Below are 14,129 nucleotides of genomic sequence, written 5' to 3'. Positions count from 1 at the left end.
ACAGAATAGATACAGAAACGTTCCCATTGGCGGAAGGGTCAAGAACCAGAGGACACAGATTTAAGGTGGCTGGCAAAAGAACCAAAGGTGACAAGAGGAAAAACTTCTTTTATACAGCAAGTGGCTATGATCTGGAATGCACTGCCCGAGGGAGTGTTTGTGGCAGATTTAATCACGGCTTTCAAAAAGGGAACTGGATAAGTACTTGAAAGGAAAAGAATTACAGGGCTACAGGGATGGGGAAATGGGACTAGCTGGATTGCTCTTACACAGAGCCAGCATGGACTAAATGGTCTCCTTCCGTGCCGCAACCTATGATCCTAACTTCCACCCCATTGTATTCCAGCCGCCTTGAGATAAGGGCAAACATTCCATTAGCCTTTTAAATTATTTTTTGTGCTTGTTAACTAGTTTTTAAATGATTTCCATACATGGACCCCCAAATTTCTCTGCTGTTCCACAGTTCCTAGCTGATAAGTGTCAGAAGTTACAAAATATATTCTTGCCAACCATACCCCACATTTTGATTGCTGGTGTATGACCTCTTCAGCTGAAGTGATTTCTGTGTAGAGTTGCCAAAAATGGTTTTGATGATAATGATTTAAGATAGTACCTGAAGTTATATATATGTGATCTTATGCTTTGCAAGGATCGATCAATGGCAAGCCTAGTGTCTGGAACTCATTTCCCATTTTTGATAATACTCTTTGTTGACCGACTCAAATTAAAACAGCAACAAATGAGAATTGAAGAAGAGGTAGGAAACGTATAAATCAAAATCAAGGTCAGCGGCTAGAAAAATGTCCAAGAGCAATTTCTAAAACAACTAATCCCGAATGACCAGTCTGGAGAACCTATCAATTAGAAAAAAAATTCTATCACTAATTAAGAGTTCAGAAATTGTTTTAAAAAAAGGAATTAAATAGTTTCTTGAAAAACAGGATTAATGGGGGAGCGGGCAAAAGAGTGAGATTAGACTTGATGGTTATGTGGAGGCAAATACCAATGCAGGCTTGGTGGGCAATACAGCCCATGTCGGTCTCCCTTCCCTTCACCTCGTCCCGTCTCTTAAACCTCTCTCCACCCCTCCTCACCTCATTCTCCCCTTCCCCCCGGCCGGTTCAGGGAGCTGTCCCTCGCACGGTAGCTTCATGTACTTCTCACCTTGATCCAAGACGACGGCCTTGGTGGCAGCATCCACATGCCGGAGACATCCCGAGTAAGTGCCGCACACTAGGGTGATCCGGACCCGCTTGGTGAGGAGGGCCCGGAGCCAGGCCGAGTCCATCGCCATCGCCATCGCCTCCGCCTCCGCCTCCGCCTCCTCCTCCTCCTCCTTCTCCTTCCCGCCACCTCCACCGACAGCACGCGCGCTCGCCGCTGACCGCGCCTGCGCTGCGCCTTATCGGCGCGGGAGGTACCGCCCCCCTCTCCCCGGTGATTGACAGCCGCCCACTGCGCTGTTTTTCGAAATGCTCCGACCGTTGGGCCGGGGGGGGGGGGGGGGGCGGGGCGTGGTGTTGTGGAGATATCGCGAGATCACACCGCCCCCACCCCCTTTCCTGCGATCCTTGGCACCCCGCCCCTCCTTTCCCGGAGCCGCACGAGGAACAAAAACCGGCCGCCTGATTGGCTGATCTTCGGGCCTGCCGCGCGACGTCACACAGACTTCGGCATTTTCCGTCGATCCAGGCGTGAGAGTCGATGATCGACTCGATCGATGAGCCCCCTTTTCTTTCCTTCGAATTGACCCCTTTCTCGGTCGAATTCGTTCGAAATGATCGACCCCGGAGAAAGAGGGGCTCGACATTCCTCACAGCGGCACGCCAAGGTGGGCCCACGGGCAGCGCGGGGCCTCTGTTCCCGGCTAGCTGGCCAGGTTGAAGCGCGTAGGCGCTCGGCTGCTCCGGCCTGAGGGGGCCGGGGGTAGAGCCGCAATGGCGGTCGGCGGCGGCGGCGCTCGGAGGGACTCAGGCAGAGCGGCTGCGAAACTGGCCGCCCCGCTCCCTCTGTCAGACATCGCAACCTCTGCCTCTCCAAAGCAAGCGCCATCTTGGCTTGGGGAGAGGAGCGGCGCGGCGAGGCAGAAGCTGGGGCGAGCCGAGGTAAGCGGCAGTGAGTGTGTGTGTGTGTCTGTGCGGTGGGGGGGGGGGGAGGAGGCAGGCGGCCGGGTGGGCGGGCGGGCGCGGGTCGGTCGGTCGGGCGGGCGGCCGTTTGTGCCGCTTATTTTAATGGGAAATGGCCCGATGTCTTGAGAGGAATTTTTTTTTTTTTTTTCCCCCCGTGTGGCCGATCGGGCGGTGGGAAGGAGGAAGGGCAATCCAGGCCTGGGCCTGCCCGGCCTCCCTTCGAGTCTTCTCCTTTCGTACACCTAGCGGCACCCGGGCTCATCCATTGCCCACACCGACCCCGCGCTCCACACTGCGGGTGGATCGGGGCCGCTTAAAGGGCCAGGCACCCTCCCTTCCCCCCCCCCCCCCACCCACCCACCCCCTCCCTCTCCCTACACGCAGCGCCTGCCTCTTCCTCCTCGGGCCTAGCCGGCCTCTCCAACTTTAATCCCCGCTGCTTTCGTCCTCCTCCGTGCAAACAGATTGCCCGGTGTAATTTCAGATTGCCGGGCACCAGCCAGCTCACAACAACTTTTTCCTCTCTCTTCTCTTGGCTTGTTCACTTTGCGAAGGGGGTTGGGAGGTTGGTCCGGGGTGGGCTGGGTTTTTAAGCAAATAGACTTTAAAAAAAAAATTACGTTATAATAAATTTGCAAGATGTTTAATTTGAGATTGCGACCTGTTCCTGGTGGCTCTGACACCACAGTTTTGGATACTTAAAAAATAAAGTAATTTTCACATGTGACACTTGAGGTTGCTTTTTTTCCCCCAATTCAATCTCTTAAAACTGGGATTAAAATTATTTTTAAAATTAAGCTTTAGCCAATTATTAACGTTTATTGATTAGTAACAGAGCAATACATTTTATTTTTTGGTGATCAACAGCGCCTGAAAATAACTAATGCCAAATTAGACATGTTATAGAAGTTAATGGTCCAGAGGAGTTGTCTTGAGAGTTGGGTGATATGTTAAATTGTTTTATATTTAAATTAATATTTTATTGAACAGAAATAGACAGGAAAATGCTGGGCTTAATTCTTCAAGAAAGTGGATTGGTTTATAAAATGTAAAATTTCTTGGAGGAAAGGGGGTGGATGGGGTCAGAGGATGATCAGTTTTAAGATGTGTTGGTGCAGCCAACCTGTTCAGTCAACAAAATGCTGTACAGGACAGTTGCCCTCCTGCCATTGAAATGAATACGGGATATGCCAGGCCTCCGGGTTACAAATACAACCAATGTTATTTTCCTATCTTTGTCTATTCTTCCACCACCCCCCCCCCCCCCACTCCCCTGCCAATTGTTTTTGCATTCCTGAAGACACTGACTTATGCCAGGGTGTACTTCCACCTGGATTGGTAGCCCATTGGTGCTAGTGAGTGTCGGCAGTCGAGCCTGATCCTGTTTTCACCCAACATCGACACGCTATGCAGCAGGGGATCCAGTAAGGAGCGCTACGGCCTAAAAACAGTGAAACCCCAAGGCTGGGCCAGCTAAGAGCAAACAACTGAAGGGTTCTGGAGTCAACAACCCTGAGAAAAGGGTTTATGTAGTCATCCATACTACAGGCTATAAATTGTTCCCTTGTGGGTGGTGATGCTTGGCGTTTGTAGGGGACAGAAACCTGCCCATAATGTATCTGTGGAGGTGTATGTTTAGATTATAACCATATTCCTTAATGACCTCTCCTGTACATATTATAATGCAGTGCTTTACAAGCAGAGCTCTCAAGCCATTTAAAATCGTTACCCTGAATTATTTCCATAGTGCATGTTTTGTGCAGTCAGGTGTTCGGTGCAATTGTGAAGCATTAACTTGTGACAAAAAGTTCCAGTGCAAGCTTCAAAGTTTACAATGAGGAGCTGAGGCATTGAGTGTAAGGTGATTTTGTTTTGATCAGAAGATAATATTGCTGTGGCATACTTCAGTTTGGTTTAATTGAAAATCAAAACCTGGCAATTTATTGGCTATATACCCAAAAAAGTGAATTGTTAACGGGCTTTTGAAGTAGAGACTGTTCAACCTGCCATTTCCTAATGTGGTTGTGGAGTGGTACAAATCTGCTTTCTGCACTTAATTTCCTGCATGGTGAACTGGTCAGAGAAGAACTGCCCTCAGAACAAGTGACCCGCTCTCTTTGCTGGGGAACGGTGTGTGGGTTAGGTAAAACAGAAATGGTTGTTAGATACAAGTATTAGGTAATGGAAGGTAACCTCAGTGAGATAGTCTTCACACCATCTCACTGTTCTAACTTGTCTTATTTACTGTGCTAAATGCTACAGGAAAAGTTCCACTTTAATGCAGTGGGCAACTCTTAATTCACCAGCTTGGATTTCTCCCACCACGACCATTAGTACTTGGACCTGGTGCTGTTTGATTTGCTGCCTATTATACTTGACTGAAATCCTAGTGTTGGTACAATTTTGAACAGTGAAGTGGAGTTTTGATGGCCAGAAATGATGGCTCGTTAATAATTCCATCAGTATTTTGTGTTATATATTTGTAGGAGATTGTGTGATCTGTATTGTCAGGCTAAGTGTAGATGTTAGAATTTGATGTCAGCCTGTCCCAAGACCTTTCTTTCACCTTGGAAACATCAGTCGCCTCTGCCATAATTCCACCTCTAATTCATAAGCTTCTCACCCGTTGACTTGACTTCTCCAAAGCTCTTACCTGCCTCCCCACTTTCATCCGCCATAATCCATGTCACCAAGAATGCCGCAGGCTTTGTTCTTATGTGTTCAGGCTTGTACCCCTTGGCCAAGCTCCACTGACTTTCCGTGACCCAGAGGACTAACTATGGTTCCCTCTACTTCAAGTCCCTCCACAATCCTGCTTCTCTCTAACTCATTGACCGCCTCTAGTCCCATTTACTTGCCTTCAAGAGCACCTACTTCTTATTCCCCTCTTAAGCACACCTAGCCACTCTTTCAGCTCCTATGCCCCACTTTGCTATCCACTGCCCTGTAAAAGGTCAGAGACTTGTTTCTGAATATAGTGAGTGCTATAGAAATGTAAGCGGGTTGCAGCACAAGTGGCATGTTTTGGATACCTGACTAATAGTTCAAAACCTACACCCCAGGCAACTAGGTATAAATAACTGGTGATATCCAGTTTATTCTTAATAAAAAGCCACAGAAGTTGGTCTTTTTTCCTGTTTGTCGCCGGATTGAAAGACACTACTCCCGATTCTGGTTGTGGAGCTGTAATAGTCAGCCACCTTGATTCAGTATCTGTTTGAGGCCGGAGCTGGGATTAGGTTGTTCAGCAGAGAAATCTGCAATTTTTCAGTTTCTCTCATCTCCTCTTCCTTTTGAAGGTGCTGGCTGATCCTAGGTACTTGTTTCACAGGGGACCACAGCTCCGGCTACCTCACCAAAATGACCACTCCATGTCTGAACCTAGACAGTGTGTGTCATCTGGTCATTCAGCTGCGGAGGGCATCACTTTTGAAGCCTGATCTGTTCTCACCAGACGTGTGCACACTTCAGCACGGGCCACTAGCTGGTAATTGGGAACAAAACCCTTGATTCGTTGCCCCTCCAAGCCTAGGGGCACAGGGCCCATTTATGACCTCCCCACATCTGCCTTGGTTGATGTCAGCTAACTCATAAGAGGTCAGGGATCAAACCTAGCATATCCTGATCTGTTTGGTTCAGTAGTGCACCATGTGGTTCAAATACCCATTGAGCAATTGTCAAAACAACAGTATCCTGGATCGTTTTCTGAATTGTCATTACAAAGATGCCGGGGATATTACAACCAGCTAGAAAATATGTTTAGCCATGAAAAGATAACCGTATCTCAAAGAGTTTAATATCACCCTGCATCCCACCTCGGCTCAAATCTAAGGTTGACGTAGTTGTTTTAAGCACTTTCATATTGCAGTGTTACTTTTATGTCTCTGGGCTGTGCGTCTAGTGCGTGAGTAGGGGAGTGGCTCCCAGACTTGCTTCAAGGCCATTCTCAGTCTGTGGTCAACACCTCCTTGGGGCTGTGTCTTCTATTGCTCCCGACTTTTTTTTAGACATTGCTTTCTTGTCTTGCTGCCGTGTTAAGGTTTTGTGGACACGAGCAGCCAGCGTTTGATGGTAGTGGGGCTGGATGTTGTTTCCACAAATATCAATGGATTGGCATCGGAGTTAATCATTTAATTCAACAATGCTTACATACGAAAGAAAGGACATGCATTTACGTTATAGAATTTACAGCACAGAAATAGGCCATTCAGCCCAACTGGTCTATACTGGTATTTATACCCCACACGAGCCTCCTCCCATCCTACTTCATCTAACCCATTCACGTCCTCGGGACATTCCCAAGTGCTTAACAGCCAATGAAATACTTCTGAAGTGCAGTCACTGGTGTAAATGTAAGCAAACGTGGCAGCCAATTTATAGCAACATAGGAACAGAAGTGGGCCATTCAGCCCCTTGAGCCTGTTCTGCCATCCAGTTAGATCATGGCTGATCTGTATCTTAACTCCATCTACCCGCCTTGGTTCCGTAACCGTTAATACCCTTGCCTAACAAAAATCTATCAATCTCTGTTTTGAAATTTTCAATTGACCCCCAGCCTCAACAGCTTTATGGGGAGAGAGTTCCAGATTTCCACTACATGTTATGTGAAGAAGTGCTTTTTAACATCACCCCTGAATGGCCGAGCTCTATGTGAGCTCAAGATAGTGAGTGTTGACATCGCTGGCACAAATATTATCAGAGGGGTTCACTGTGTAGTGATTAGGTAAGAAATTGCTGGCTGATACCAGCATGGACTAGCATTCAAATCCTGAGCGCCATCAGTGAAGCTAGTCCCTCCTTTATTTTTAATAAGCTCATTAATGTGAAAAGTGTTTTTGACTGCACCTGTGATCTAGCAAATGATACGCTGCCCTAGGGAAAGTCATAGCAGGGTGCACTGTGCCTTGCTTCTCGAAATCAGTTCGTTTATGAAACAATTCGTTAAGAAACGCCCCCTTATCTGAATCTCTGGGAGGCAGTGTTTACTGTCTGTCCAACTGGCCTTTCACAGTCATTCAAGTGCTGCGTTAACTACAGGAAATCAAACTGATTTTTTTTCATTCATTCATGGGATGTGGGCATCGCTGGCGAGGCCGGCATTTATTGCCCATCCCTAATTGCCCTTGAGAAGGTGGTGTTGAGCCGCCTTGAACCGCTGCAGTCCGTGTGGTGAAGGTTCTCCCACAGTGCTGTTAGGAAGGGAGTTCCAGGATTTTGACCCAGTGACGATGAAGGAACGGCGATATATTTCCAAGTCGGGATGGTGTGCAACTTGCAGGGGAATGTGCAGGTGGTGGTGTTCCTATGTGCCTGCTGCCCTTGTCCTAGGTGGTAGAGCTTGCAGGTTTGGGAGGTGCTGTCGAAGAAGCCTTGGCGAGTTGCTGCAGTGCATCCTGTGGATGGTACACACTGCAGCCACAGTGCACCGGTGGTGAAGGGAGTGAATGTTTAGGGTTGTGGGTGGGGTGCCAATCAAGCGGGCTGCTTTGTCCTGGATGGTGTCGAGCTTCTTGAGTGTTGTTGGAGCTGCACTCATCCAGGCAAGTGGAGAGTATTCCATCACACTCCTGACTTGTGCCTTGTAGATGGTGGAAAGGCTTTGGGGAGTCAGGAGGTGAGTCACTCACCGCAGAATACCCAGCCTCTGACCTGCTCTTGTAGCCACTGTATTTATATGGCTGGTCCAGTTAAGTTTCTGGTCAATGGTGACCCCCAGGATGTTGATGGTGGGGGGTTCGGCGATGGTAATGCTGTTGAATGTCAAGGGGAGGTGGTCTCAACAGATATTGCTTCCCCGTAATGGGTGAGTTTCACTTGTCTTGACCAGAGCTGTTCACTTCTGCACTGCTTAAGTGGAACTTGAAGTTTATGTGGAATGGGGCTTGAATCCACAATCTACTGGTGCATGGGCAAGGATGCTACTTAAAGAATAGTGTCCAACCAACTGTCCCACCCAGTTCGCAAACTTTTATCTGTTTCTGGTGGGAGAGGATGTAAATATCTTGTGCTCTGCTCCTTATGATCTAACATAAGTAACTGTCTCATTGGATTGGAGGTGTGATTCTAGAGTAGTTTGCATAATATGCAAGTGGTTCTGGGTTCAAATCGCAAATAAATCTTGGCCTACAATCATAGCACTATGGATATAGAATGAAAGAGAAAGCTCACCGCATCTGAATCTACACTGTTCACTCTAGTCTCTGAGCCAGAAGGATTATGGGTTCAGCCCTGTTATGGATTTGAGCGCATGGCTGATGCGTCAGTGCAATAGAATCATAGGTTACAGCACGAAAGGAGGTCATTCGGCCCATCGAGTTCCCGCCAGCTCTATGCAAGAGCAATCCAGCGAGTCCCACTCCCCCGCCCTTTCCCCATAGCCCTGCAAATTTTTTCCTTTCAAGTAATTATCCAGTTCCCCTTTGAAGGCCATGATTTAATCTGCCTCCACCACCCCCTCGGGCAGTGCATTCCAGATCCTAACCACTCGCTGTATATTAAAAAAAAGTTTTTCCTCATGTCACCTTTGGTTCTTTTGCCAATCACCCTAAATCTATCTCCTCTGGTCCTTGACCCTTCCACCAATGGGAACAGTTTCTTTCTATCTACTCTGTCTAGACCCTTCATGATTTTGAATACCTCTATCAAATCTCCTCGCAACTGTCTCTGTTCCAAGGAGAACAACCCCAGCTTCTCCAGTCTATCCAGGTAACTAAACTAAATGCAGAGTGTTTGCTGTGATCTGCAGGGAGGAGGGACAGGGTATTTCATCCTGATGCCTTCACTTGCATGTTTTCAGCAGGTGTCACTAGATAGCAATTAGGAGCAGGAGCCCTTCCTCACTTTTTTTTCTTCCATAATCATGGAAACATAGAAAATAGGAGCAGGAATAGGCTATTCGGCCTTCGAGCCTGCTCTGCCATTCAATATGATCCTCTATCTCAATACCATATTCCCGCTCTCTCCCCATACCCCTTGATGCCTTTTGTGTCTAGAAATCTATCGAGCTCCTTCTTAAATATATTCAGTGACTTGGCCTCCACAGCCTTCTGTGGTAGAGAATTCCATAGGTTCACCACCCTCTGAGTGAAGAAATTTCTCCCCATCTCAGCCCTAAATGTCCTACTCCGTATCCTGAGACTGTGACCTCTCGTTTTGGACCCTCCCCCAGCCAGGGGAAACATCCTCCCTGCATCCAGTCTACCTAGCCCTCTCAGAATTTTATATGTTTCAATGAGATCCCCTCTCATTCTTCTAAACTCGAGTGAATACAGACCGAGTCGACCCAATCTCTCCTCATTAGACAACCCTCCCATCCCAGGAATCAGTCTGGTGAACCTTCGCTGCACTTCCTCTATGGCAAGTATATCCTTTCTTAGGTAAAGAGACCAAAACTGAACACACTACTCCAGGTGTGGTCTCACAAAGGCCCTGTATAACTGCAGTAAGACATCCTTGCTCCTGTACTCAAATCCTCTTGCAATGAAGGCCACCATACTATTTGCCTTCCAACTGCTTGCTGCACCTGCACGTTTGCTTCCAGAGGTGCTGAGGCCAGTCTAGTTCAAATCGGCAAAACAGCGCAGATCAGGTGTCAAACTTAGAGCGTTCCTGTTTTTTTTGTACTTGGCTAATGTGTGGATAAACCAGTACATACAACAACTTGCTTTTATATAGCACCTTTAACATAGTAAAATGTCCTAAGGTGCTTCATAGGAGTATTACTGAGCCACATAAGATATTAGGCCAGGTGACCAAAAGCTTGGTCAAAGAGGTATGTTTTAAGGAGTGCCTTAAAAAAGGTGAGAGAGAGGTATAGAGCGGAGAGGTTTAGGAAAGGAATTGCAGAGCTTAGGGCCTAGGTAGCTGAAGGCACGGATGTCACTGGTGGAGCATTAAAAATTGGGGATGCGCAAGAGGCCAGAATGAGAGACAGTGGAGGGGTCAAGGGAGATGGTTGTGAGGTAGAGCTGGGTGTCGTCAGCGTACATGTGGAATCTGACGTGATTTTGGATGATGTCGCCGAGGGACAGCATGTAGTTGAGAAATAGGAGGGGGCTAAGGATAGATCCTTGGGAGTCTCCAGAGGTAACAGAGCAGGAAGAGAAACCATTGCTGGACATTCTCTGGTTACGGCTGGATAGATAAGAATGGAACCTGGCGAGCGCAGTCCCACCTAGCTGGACGACGGAAGAGAGGCATTGGAGGAGGATGGTGTGGTCAACCAATGTCAAAAGCTGCAGACAGGTGGAGAAGGATGAGGAGGGATACTTTACCATCGTCACAGCCACAGGATGTTAATTGTGACTTTAAGGGCTGTTTCAGTACTGTGGCGGGGCGAAAACCTGATTGGCAGGATTCAAACATGGAGCTGTGGGAAAGATGGGCACGGATTTGGGAGGTGACAACACGTTCAAGGTCAGAGGAAAGGTGGGGCTCATTAGGGATCAAAAAGGAGATCATGTGGAGGCAGAGGGAACGGCTCAAATACTAAATGAGTACGTTGCATCTGTCTTCACTTCAAAGGATGCTGCCAATGTCACATAAAGGAGGAGGTAGTAAAGATCTTGGATAGGATAAAAATAGATAAAGAGGAGGTACTTAAACGGTTAGTAGTGCTCAAAGTAGAAAAGTCACCTGTTCTGAATGGGTTGCATCCTAGGTTGCTGAGGGAAGTAGGGTGGAAATTGTGGAGGCTCTGGCCACCATCTTCCAGTCCTCACTAAATATGGGAGTGGTGCCAGAGGAGTGGAGGATTGCATATTCCAAAAAGGGGAGAGGTATAAACCCGGCAACTACAGGCCAGTTAGTCCAATGTTGGTGGTGGGGAAGCTTTTGGAGACAGTAATCCGAGACAAAATTAAAATTAATTGTCGCTTGGAAAACTATGGGTTAACAAATGAAAGCCAGCACGGATTTGTTTGACTATGATTGAATTCTTTGACGGAGTAACTTGGAGGGTTGATGAGGGTGGTGCGGTTGATGTGTACATGGACTTTCAAATGGTATTTGATAAAGTACCACATAATAGAGGGCCTCGATTTTTAAAATTTTAATCCTTGTTAAATTTGAAATGGCCTCGCCCCTCTCTATCTCTGTAACCTCCTCCATCCCTACAACCCTCTGAGATCTCTGTGCTCTAATTCTTGCCTGTTGTGCATTCTCGATTTTAATTGCTCCACCATTGGTGGCCGAGCCTTCAGCTGCCTAGGTCCTAATTTATTAGCAAAGTTGAAACCATGGGATTAAAGGGGCAGTGCCAGTGTGAACATGAAATTGGCTAAGGGATGGAAAGCAGAGAGTAGTGGTGAACGGTTGTTTATTAGACTGGACCAGGCCATTAATTTCAAAGTTTGCAGATGACATGAAACTCAGAAATGTCGTAAACAATGAGGAGGATAGTAGTAGACCTCAGGAAGACATAGACAGACTGCTGAATGGGCAAACACAAGGCAGATGAGGTTTAATGCAGAGAGGTGTGAAGTGATAACATTTTGGTAGGAAGAATGAGGAGAGGTAATATAAACTAAATAAATGGTACAATTTTAAAGGAGGTGCAGGAGCAGAGAAACCCTGGGGTGTATGTACACAAATCTTTGAAGGTGGCAGGACAAGTTGAGAAGGCTGTGAAAAAGCATACAGGATTCAGGGCTTTATTAATAGAGGCATAGAGTACAAAAGCAAGGAAGATGTGCTCGACCTGTATGAAACACTGGTTCGGACCCAGCTGGAATATTGTGTTCAATTCTGGGCACCACACTTTAGGAAGGATATCAAAGCTTTAGAGAGGTTGCAGAAGAGATTTACTAGAATAGTACCAGGGGTGAGAGATTTATGTGGAGAGACTGGAGAAGCTGGGATTGTTCTCCTTCGAACAGAGAAGGTTAAGGGGAGATTTGATACAGGTGTTCAAAATCATGAAGGATTTTGATAGAGTAAATAAGGAGAAAATGTTTCCAGGGTCGATAACCAGAGGACACAGATTTAAGGTAATTGGCAAAAGAACCAGAGGTGACATGAGGAAAAAAAATTTTACACAGTGAGTTGTTATGATCTGGAATGCGCTGCCTGAAAGGGCGGTGGAAGCAGATTCAATAATAACTTTCAAAAGGGAATTGGATAAATACTTGAAGGGGAAGAAATTGCAGTGCTATGGGGAAAGAACAGGGGAGTGGGACTAATTGGATAGCTCTTTCAAAGAGCCGGCACAGGCACGATGGGCAAATGGCCTCCTTTTGTGCTGTATCATTCTATGATTCTAGGTGTTAAAAATGATAAAGGGATTTGATAGGGTAGATACAGAGAAACTATTTCCTCTGGTAAGGGAATCCAGTACAAGGGGGCAAAATCTTAAAATCAGAGATAGGCCATTTAGGAGTGAAATCAGGAAGCACTTTGCGAAAATATGAACAATGATGGAGAAGAAAAGACCATCTGGTCCATCCAGCTTGTCCCACGCAAAGGAATTCAGCGAATCGGCATCCACCGCATGAACCGGCAGCCTGTTGCAGAGGTTGACTATTCTCTGGGGAAAGAACCACCTCCTAATATCTGGCCTTGTACAACTTAAAATTGTGATCTCTGGTCCTCCCTAACCTATTTAAATGGAACAAACTGTCAACTGGAACACAGTCTATTCCTTTCATCATCTTATAAGCCTCAATCAGATCACCCCTAAGTCTGTGCTTCTCTAAAGTGTAGAGAACAACCTCTTTTAGTCTATTTTGATAACTTAAGGTGCTTTAAGCTGTGAATTAGTCTAGTGGCCTTCCTCTGCACCCTTTCCAAATCCTCAATATTACCCACCATGTGAGGAGACCAAAACTGGACACAGTATTCCAAATGAGGCTTGACCGAGGTCTTGTACAAAGTGTGCTTAGTCTTATAGTCAATTGTCCTATGAATTAACCCCAACACCCGATTTGCTCTAGCTGTCGCTTCATGGTATTGCTCATGAACCTTTAGAGACCTATGCACTAGAACACCCAGATATCTTTCTTTCTCCACTTGCTTTAATGCTTTTCCCTGAAGAGTGTAGAGCATTTGTCCTGCCACATGCATAGCACTGCACTTTTTCAAATTAAACATTATTTGCCAGTCATGAGCCCAATCCCCCAAGACATCAAGATCCGCCTGAAGCAGTCAAGCATCTTCTACAGTCCTGACACTCGTACAGACCTTGATATAATCTGCAAATATGCAGATTGTAGTCCCCAGTACCTACATCTAGATCATTAATAAAAGTAGTAAAGAGCAACGGTCCCAGCATCGATCCCTTCAGGACACCACTGGTATCCGCACAAAGGCTAGTGGAAATCTGTAACTCTTTCCTCCCCCTCCCCCCCCCCCCCCCCCCCACCTCTTTCCCACACTGTGACTGCTGGGGGTCAATTGGAGCTTTCAAGGCTGAGATGGATTGATATGTTAGGGAAGGGTATCAAGGGATCGGGAGCAAAGACTGGTAAATGGAGTTAAGATACAGATCATCTGTAATCTGATTAAAGGGCGGACAAGCTCGAAGGGCTCATTGGCCTCCTCCTGTCCCTATGGAGGATTGGAGAAACATTCAGCGTGAACTTGTGGGGCTTCACAGCTGAGTATGATCCTGTCCTCACCTAATGTTCATGTGCACACAGACTGTGTGGTGCTGATCACACTGAGAAGTAGGAACTGTGGCAGATTTTCTCTCCTGCCCAGATCACCGACACAGCCTTGACAGTGCCCCACGTGAATTTTTATTGTGTGGTTTGAAAACCTCCTGGTGTGAGGGATGCGAATAATCTGCCTGAGAAATGGGACATCCTGTCTAATGTGACCGTATGTCTGTTTCACTGTAAAAAGCCAGTATTGTAGCAGAGGAATGTGGTTGGTAAAATAGAGTCACATATCACACCTGACACACTGATGTGACTGAATATGGTTTTGTTCACTTTCCAATAACTGCGTTACTGTGTCTGTCTTTGTGCACGTGAAATACTATGATGCACAAATGATATTGGTCTG

At 46.7% G+C, this 14,129-nt stretch overlaps 2 protein-coding genes across 5 annotated transcripts in view; one reads left to right on the top strand and one right to left on the bottom strand.

The window, feature by feature from the left end:
- exd1 (exonuclease 3'-5' domain containing 1) overlaps positions 1-1,331 on the bottom strand; it is a 44,182-nt gene extending 42,851 nt beyond the window's left edge. For 2 of the 3 annotated variants that reach the window (XM_067991160.1, XM_067991161.1), the window contains exon 1: positions 1,165-1,331. In XM_067991160.1, coding sequence (XP_067847261.1) covers positions 1,165-1,300 — 136 coding nt within the window. In that variant the 5' untranslated portion in view covers positions 1,301-1,331. The remainder of the gene's footprint in view (positions 1-1,164) is intronic. The other variant, XM_067991162.1, reaches the window with a different exon arrangement.
- A 425-nt stretch (positions 1,332-1,756) lies between these two features.
- Positions 1,757-14,129, top strand: part of ino80 (INO80 complex ATPase subunit) — a 216,394-nt gene continuing 204,021 nt past the window's right edge. Inside the window, exon 1 of one of the 2 annotated variants that reach the window (XM_067991159.1) lies at positions 1,757-2,105. The gene's annotated coding sequence lies outside the window, so the exon portion shown is untranslated. The remainder of the gene's footprint in view (positions 2,106-14,129) is intronic. The other variant, XM_067991158.1, reaches the window with a different exon arrangement.

Source organism: Heptranchias perlo, chromosome 10 (assembly GCF_035084215.1).
Source record: "Heptranchias perlo isolate sHepPer1 chromosome 10, sHepPer1.hap1, whole genome shotgun sequence".
NCBI classification, from domain to species: domain Eukaryota; kingdom Metazoa; phylum Chordata; class Chondrichthyes; order Hexanchiformes; family Hexanchidae; genus Heptranchias; species Heptranchias perlo.
The sequence above is the reverse complement of the archived record's forward strand: the minus strand, read 5'-3'. Positions and strand labels throughout refer to the sequence as shown.